Source organism: Oryzias latipes, chromosome 20, assembly GCF_002234675.1.
Source record: "Oryzias latipes chromosome 20, ASM223467v1".
NCBI lineage: Eukaryota > Metazoa > Chordata > Actinopteri > Beloniformes > Adrianichthyidae > Oryzias > Oryzias latipes.
The window spans coordinates 6,169,388-6,177,543 of record NC_019878.2 but is presented as its reverse complement, the minus strand read 5'-3'; the positions used below and the strand labels follow the sequence as shown (position 1 = coordinate 6,177,543).

General features: G+C 45.1%; 1 protein-coding gene across 1 annotated transcript; it reads right to left on the bottom strand.

The window, feature by feature from the left end:
• Nucleotides 1-2,192: 2,192 nt before the first annotated feature.
• On the bottom strand, nucleotides 2,193-5,129 carry LOC110015578. The gene is made up of 3 exons (XM_023950261.1): nucleotides 2,655-5,129; nucleotides 2,433-2,588; nucleotides 2,193-2,365 (listed from the first exon to the last, which is right to left on the bottom strand). The coding sequence occupies exons 1-3, from the start codon at nucleotides 3,678-3,680 to the stop codon at nucleotides 2,261-2,263; spliced, it is 1,287 nt and encodes a 428-aa protein (XP_023806029.1). The 5' UTR covers nucleotides 3,681-5,129; the 3' UTR covers nucleotides 2,193-2,260.
• Between the last annotated feature and the right edge of the window lie 3,027 nt (nucleotides 5,130-8,156).

Here is an 8,156-nt window from a genome sequence, read left to right as displayed (position 1 = left end):
GGTACGGGTCGGGGGGGCTAGCGGGGCGGGGTCTCCGCTGAGGCAATCAGTGGTTGCCTCGGCCGGTTGGCCTCCTCGGCCCCGTCGAGGCCTGACCAGAGCTCATCTAGGGCCGGCGTCTGGGGGTGGGGGCCTGGGCTTGCTCCGGGGGGGGCGGCGCTTTCTGGCTCCTCTCTCTCTGTGTGGGGTGGGTGGTGCCGGGCCTGGGGTGTCGGCGTCTCCAGGGGTGGGGCCCCTGGGCTGGGTGGCCCTGGCCCCTTTGCTGGGGGTGGGCTGGGGGACGGCTGTTTGACCACCGGGGGACAGTCTACCAGCTGTCCCTAACTTACCCCCTTCCTCATATAACCTCATATTAGGGTGAGGGGGTGGGGGGTCTAGCCTGCGATGCGCCTTGGGGGAGGGCTTCTTGGGAGTGGCCCCCCTCCTATGGTTGCCGTATGGAGTGGGCCCCCCCTCTTTCGGTTTTATTTGCACCTTAGACATGTAGGGTCCTTGGTAGGGGGGGTGCTTGGACATCACTGCAAGCAAGCAGCAGATGTCCTCCTGGCACCCTACCCGCCAATTTTAACCGCACCTTAGACATTTAGGGCCCCTTGGTGTGGAGGGTGAGGGGACATCACTGTGAGTAATCAGGAGATGTCCCCTTAGTGCCCTACTCGCCAATTTTAACTGCACCCCCCTTAGTACACACACCCCTCCCCCTTCAATATATACATTCAAACATAAACACACACACATGCACAAAAAACACCCTCTCAAACACCCATACACGCACACACATTTTACAAGGAAGGTGGGACCTGGGTCCATCTGTCCCCTACCCCTTCCCTGGTGGGGGGTGTGGGCCCCTTGGCGATGGCGGCCGTGTCCCTTGGGTGCCGGCTCCCTGGGCCCGGCGGTGCTCTCTCCGCACGGTGGGGGGGTTCATATTACACCTGAGCCGGGGGTGTTCGTGTCCCTTGGGGGTGGGTCCTGGTCCTTGCCCCTGGGCGCTGGGCCCCGCCAAACCTCCATCATGGCCGAGCCTGGTCGGGCCATATTTATAACACCCCTTGTGGGCCGCCCTTTTTTCCCCGGGGTTCCCCCCTCCTGGGCGGGGGCGGCGGGCCCCTGCCTTGCTCCTACCTGGACCAACCGTGGGCCGGGTGGGTGGCTGCCTGGAGTGCGGAGCGGGTCTCCCTTGGGGGGTCCTGGCTCGTACCTGGGGTCGGGGCGGGGGGATGCCCGGAACTCCTGGGTGGTGGTGGGGTGCTCGTCTGGGGCTGTGGGCGTCCCTCTCCGGTGGGGCCCTGCGTTGGGCTCTTCCGGTGCGGCGGGGGGCTGCTTTCCTGGCTGGGCTGGGGCGGCGCTCTCTTTCCCTCTGCGCCTCCCTGCTTTCTGGCTCTGGGGGCCTCGCGGCGGTCCTGCTGGCCCTGGCCTGGGTGTCGGTCTTGGTCGCCCGGGGGGCGGTTGTTCCCTGCCTGTTCCCGTGTGGCGTTGGGGGAATTCCGGCTGCCGCTGCTGCTGCGGCGGGGGTCTGGGTGTGGGGGTGGCTGGGCGCTCCTCCTCCTTCTTTTCACATTCCACCATCCATTTTAGAAGAACATAAACACTCACTTGAGCACAGGTGTTAGCTCACCTTTGCACTAATAGTTTGCATGATTGAATGAATGAAAGATTTCACACTAGTTGGTTTAAAGGCATAGGTATGCGTTCGTGAACACTATCTGTTTTGTGTACATGTTGACATGTGGACATTTTTCAGCTAGCAGGTGTGTTGATAATATTTGAGTGTGTGTGAACAGGCCCCGCCCTTTTTGTACTACATTTGAACCACACCGTGGTGATAAACAACCAGTAAACCTGTCTGCTCTATACTGCTTCATGGTCTTACCCCCCCTTCCCCTCCTATTATCACCCTCCTACCCCCCCCTCTCTCTAACGTCCCTCTCTCTTCTTCCCCTCTTTCCTTTTCCGTCCGGTCCAACACCAAAGATTTTCAAACATGATTGAAATTAATAAAGTTTGGCCTCAATTACAAAAGGGGTTTATTCAGACATACCTTTGGTTTGTCTGAAGATGAATAACCCCTCTTGTTAAAATAAAATATGTCCAACACAAGAGGCCCTCAGCTCTCATCTGTTTGCCTAGCTGTTGGACAGGACAAGTTAAAAAAAAAAAAAAAAAAAAAAAAAAAAGTTGTTACTGTGCATAACCAGTTGTTAGTAGTGTAAAATAAAAAGAAATAAAACTTAAATTATGCAGACCATAAAGTAATCAATTAATACATTACATGGCAATCCTTGATGAGTTCGTCTTGCTTCTCACCGAGGTACAGGATTAGGCCGTTGATCACAGCTTCACGTCTCATCTTGATACTCTGGTTCTGGGAACAGGTTACTTATTAACACAAAAAATAACACAGTAACAAAAACAATTTTGACTAAACCCACCTGTCTAAGTTTTAGCAAAATCGGCTTTAGCTTGCTTCCAATGATCCCTCCTTTTGCCTCCATCAGACCAATAAGTTTTGGTGTGTACTTGTCCAAGTTATATATGAACTTCTGCTCCAGCGAAATGGTTGTTAACCGGTAGAATTCCTCTTTGATCTAAAAAATAAACAAAGAAGTAAATTTAAAATGCACACAAATTTAAAAGAATTACAAGCCTCATACCTCGGTTTCAGAAAATAAAGCAGGCCATCTCTCCATGAAATCCTTTATGGAGGGGGTGGACCTTACTACTTCCAGTCTTCGACTGGAGAACGTTGCAGCGATCTTTTCCTGGATCTCTTTGCCGTTATATTTCTTCTTTACATCAGTAAGTAGTTCTTTTCTAGTAAGTTCAAGAGTCTCAATTGTTTCCCCACTTGGAAGAGGAGGGAGGTAATTTACCTCTGCTCTTCTTGGCTTTTTGCAGATCTTGGGGGTATTTCTGCCATGTGTCTTTCCATGAAATGAGTTAATGTCAAGTTCAGGACATGGTACTTTTCGTTTTCTTAATTTTGATCGGAAATTAGCCATCTTGTACTTCAGGCGCTGCTGCCATCCATACAAGCCAGATAATGAAGTTCCTGGCTCTTGTAGGCATGGATGCTTTTTTAGCAGTGCTTCAACAACTGTCAGTATTTGCAAACCTGAGGGATAGGCAGTGTATTGAAAAATTTCTTCAGCAAGTTTCTCCAGAATGTCAGATTTCAAAGATGGATTCTGAATGAGAGAGCCATCCCTTTCACATGCCTTATTCCCTTCTTGAAGAAGCAACTCGACATTGTATGAAAACAAAGGTATTACAAAATTAGTTGGCCAGGTTTGTGAACGAAACGCTGGAGGCTGTGGTAAAATGATGGTGTCTGAACAATTTACCAAAGAACTGTTATCTGAGGCAGACTGATTCAGTGACCCTTGAGAAGATGCGGAAATGTCACCAACAGGAGCCAGTGTAAGAATAACTGATGGCTCTCTGTCATCAACTTTTAAAGTGTCTTTGTCCTTTAGTTCATTGGTGGATGTTAGAGTAAAGAACTGATTGTCAAAATCTTTGTCCATATACATTAGTGCCAAGTTCCCATCGAGGCAGAAATGATGCTTTACTGCCATAAGCAGTTCTTCCACTGTGGTTGGGATTCCGTCTGGCAAGTGCATTTTGCGAATTTGTGTATCCTCAATAATGACACGCAGCTGAGCAGCAGCACAAGACATCTTTTCAAACCTGGGAAAGCAGAAGGGCGAAAAGAGAGAAGTGTATAAATGTTTAAGTAATACAATAAATGTTCCAATAATACAAAGTAAGGCTTTACCTTGTTATCAAAAGAGATATGATGTTTTAGAGAAACCATTCGATCACCTCCCACAGAGTAGGTAACCAAAGGATAAACATCTTTTAGCTATGACTGCTGAAGGACTTTTACAGTGATTGTGGACTCGAGCTTGAACGATCTTAAATGCTCACAGTACCAAGCACTGTGAAGTTTCACAACAAACACTAAGCTATCACAAACTACAACTATTTGTAATATTTCTGCAAAATCTGGCAGATCATCAGTGGAATAATAGACCAGCATCATACCAATACTATAAGTGGTCCCTTGACATTCTGCCTTTCCAACCAAATTCACCATCTTTTCTCCAGGACATTTTTGTTTCAGAAATTCTTGGAGAATTTCATTTACAACCTCTAATGGTACTAGAGATGTTTTTGACACAGAAAAGGCAGGACTTTTGAGCTTTGAACCATGAAGGTGGAAGGCTATCATGGACTGATGTTTTTTTGCCATTGATTTTAAAATGTTCCGAAAGCAACTGGTCTGTCTCACTACCTTTTTGAAAAAGTGATGCTTGGCTTCAAACCTCATTGTCCACATGAAGACTAGTGGACCAAAGGATTTAATAAGTTGTGGGTAATGCTCAACAAAATGGTGTTTGGGAATCAATTTCTCCTCTGGAAACACGAGGGTAAATCTTTGCCTGTGCTCAGAAATCAGACTATCTAGGAAACCAATACTTTGATCTGTGTGGCCAGGTGACATTACTATTTCAACAACATCTATAAGTGTCATCAAAAGTTGCCATACTTGTTCGTCTTTTGGGACCTTGCAACCAATCATCAGAGGAAGGAGCCTCAACAAGCACCAATTTTCATGTGCATTACCTCCGATAGTTTTGCGAGAGGCAAATGTTGGAGGTATACCCTGTGGACAATTAGCTTTATCTTTCCCTTTGTAGGGAAAGTTTTTAATGGTTGTGTTGAGCTCCTGAAATGAGAAATATGTCTTTTTAATCAAGATGTCTAAACACAATGCCAGTTCTAAAGGGACAATGCCTTCGAGTAGATCATGTAACACGTCAGGTGGGTACCCTGTTGTTACATGAAAATGTTTTAAACTTTGAGTGATTGGACAGTGTCTTTTAACTCCATGACTATTGTCAACTAAATGTTTTAGAAGCTCTAAACGTTTTGATGACCTAAAGCTACAAAGTTTGCATGGCCATCTCATTGCATGATGTGCCTACTGTTTCTCTCTAAAAGATGCTGTAGAAACCTATCCACGTCCTCCTTCCTATTGCTGAACTGTCCACTGTATTGGCACCCTGAAGAAGAACAGAAAAAAGTAAATCAACACAATGACACAAATAAAACTTTAAACTAGCACATGCATGAATCAGGGCTCCAGACTGCGACCAAATGGTCGCATTTTGCAACCCAAATTTGAGTGTGCGACTGAATTTTACATCCAGTCGCACATGTGCTACCAGTAAATTTGCCTCCCCCACCCTCCGTATTTTTTTTTATACATTAAACGTGGAAGGGGCACAGCAATGAGCAATGAAAAAAATCAATGAGACACGAGCGCACACGCACGCAGACACACACACATACTCATGAAACGCGAGCACACACTCGCGTTTCATTGAGTGATGCCTGTCTGTGAGGCGACCAATGCGTGTGAGAAGAATAGGGAATGGTCACTGTAAGTGGCTAAAATGCGTGGAGGGGGAGGGGCCTAGAGATAATCGAGCTTGCTTAAACATCTGTGGGAAGGAAACTGAGACAGATATCCTCACAACCTGATATGTGCGTACGTCTGAGCAATGAGCAAGCAACCTATTGATTCGTTCTTCCGACCTGCGGCTAATGTACCAGTGCCAGAGTCTACAGCAGGGGTCTCAAACACAAGGCCCGCGGGCTATTTGCAGCCCCCAAAATGATATTTTGCGGCCCCAGCCTTAATGTGAAAGTTTAATGTTAGTGCGGCCAGCCAGTTTGTATGAATGACACTTTTTCATTGTCCTGCGCGGAGCGGACAAAGCGACCAATCATAGTGGGGTATATGACTCTTGGGGCCGTACAATGACCGGGCTTGAAAGCAGAGGAACATTTAAGGCAGGAAACCTGACAGCCCCCTCCCTGGACCACATTAAGGAGTTCCTTACTTTCCTTTTTATTCGCTTGTAATTTTCTAAATACATGCAGTCAGTGCTGAACTTTTCTCTGGGCCGCACGGAGCTGGAGGAGGGTTAAGGTTATGGTTACAGTTAAGTGCGCGGCGGCGCATCAACCCCGACCAAACGGTTCTCATGCACAGCTGTTACGGCAGCACACCGCTCCCATGGGAGATGGTCAGCTGAGGAGAATAAATGTCCCACAGCTAACGGGGCTTTAGCATTAAACACGTGCGAGAAACAACAAGATTTAATTTTAGACGCACTTAAAACACGTGGGGAAAATGCAACGATAGACGTGTTTAAAATGAACCATCGTTGGGGAGACCAAGCCGGGGGGAGGGGATCTGCAGAGAACAGGAAGTTGGAGTTGTCCTTAACATTCAATTTAGTTTTAGTATGCCTCCCCCCATAGTATGATCTGTGATATTATATCTTTTATAATTATTTTAATGTTTTGTAATGTATGTAGCCTTTTTTTAATCAATTGGTATTTTAAGTTATTTTAATCGATCAATGAACTACAAAAAAAAACAACAAAAAAAAACAAGTAAAAACAAAAAAGCCAACCAGGGGTTGACATAGCCCAGAAAGTTGCACTGGTTTTTGAAAGTTACTGGCCCTGCCTGAAAGTTACTGGCCCAACACAGCGCACAGCGCGACCCGCCGCTCAGCAGGTGCTTGCAACTTTAGGGGGGTCTGGTGACATCTAGCACTTATTTACACACTTTTCAATGACTGAAAATGGAGCATATCAAACTTAAATCTGCTATAGTCTGTTTCAGATTTTTTGAAGAGCGCACTGCAGTGTAGTAGGTAACACTAGTTAAGAAGTTTTCATGCTGCTTCTAATCACTGCTATTTCACATTTGTTCGTAATCAATAGTTAAGAAGTTTTATTTACTTTTTTGCTCTGACTGCCTTGAGGTTCTGCTTTATATGTTACTGTTGCAAAGTTACATTTACTTTTTATTTACTTTAGTTACTTAATTAAATTAAATAATTGAAAAATTAAATAAAATTAAATTACTGAGATCATTCAGCTAACTAGAAATACTTACTGCTTACAGTGTTGTAAAGAAAAACAAAATTAAGTACTTTGACATTTTACTGCATTTGAGTCTGAGATTCAGGTATTTGGAGTTGCCTTTGATTCTTTGACATTCAGCTTAAAGCTTAGTGCATACAGTTTCATCTTCAATGCATTCATTAAATATCTTGCTGTCCATACTACTAATTCCACCCATTACTCCATCTAACTTTCCTATCTATTCCTGCTATGTCTTCCACATCTCTGACATGATTCAGTCTCTCTTTAGTGACAGTGTCGGATTTTTGATCATCGCGGTGAAAAACCACCAGGGGGCGCGCTGATGTATGTGTCAGTTTCAATTTATCTGCGTAAAATGTAATAATACCCCACTGGCTTGTTCCTTCGTTGTTGCTGTTTAACATTGTTTTGTATTGAATTGTTACATTCAATAAAGTTAGAAAAAGTGAGCGCGTGGGGCTCGGCAGTGACAGCTGCGCGGGCAGGCAGGAGAGAAGAGTGATAAAAGGTTTACCATAGAAACCCTTGAAGTCTGAACACAGGACTAGCAGAAAAAGTAAATTATGAAGACGAGGTAAATCTACACGTTTTTCGCAAAATATACTTTATTGAAAAAGGTGAAAAATATATTAACCGTTAGATATTTTAGTGGCCCGAGCGGACAAGTGAAAAATAAAGTCTTGTAGTCCGTACTGCTCGAAAAACAGGACCGGGCCAGCAGACAAATGGCTATGTCGAGCCCTGGCCAACTGAATCTGTTTTGATTGAAATATCATGTAATAGACTTTAGACTGATCTTAAATTTTAGAAATGAAATTTAAACATTATAGGTGTTTATCAAAAGTTATTTGAACATGTATCTGCTACTGATGTTTTGAATTAAGGGCACCTATTAAAAATTAAAGTCTGTAAGTAACATTTTAAATTTGACTGTGGTCATCCATTATTCCACCAAGGTTTTATATAAAGCAGTGCTTCTCAATTCCCCACCCCCAGGAAAAAGAAAATGTTGCGCCCAGTTGTGTAAGAAAGCACCTGCAGCTCCTGTACAGTCTCACCCCACACCCAACCCCCTCTTGCGGTAAGCTGCTTTGAAACCCTGTAGACAGTTCATAACCACCCCACCCCCAACCCATTTTTTTCCCTATGCGGTCAATTCAAATTCGTCCATCGACAGTCCGGAA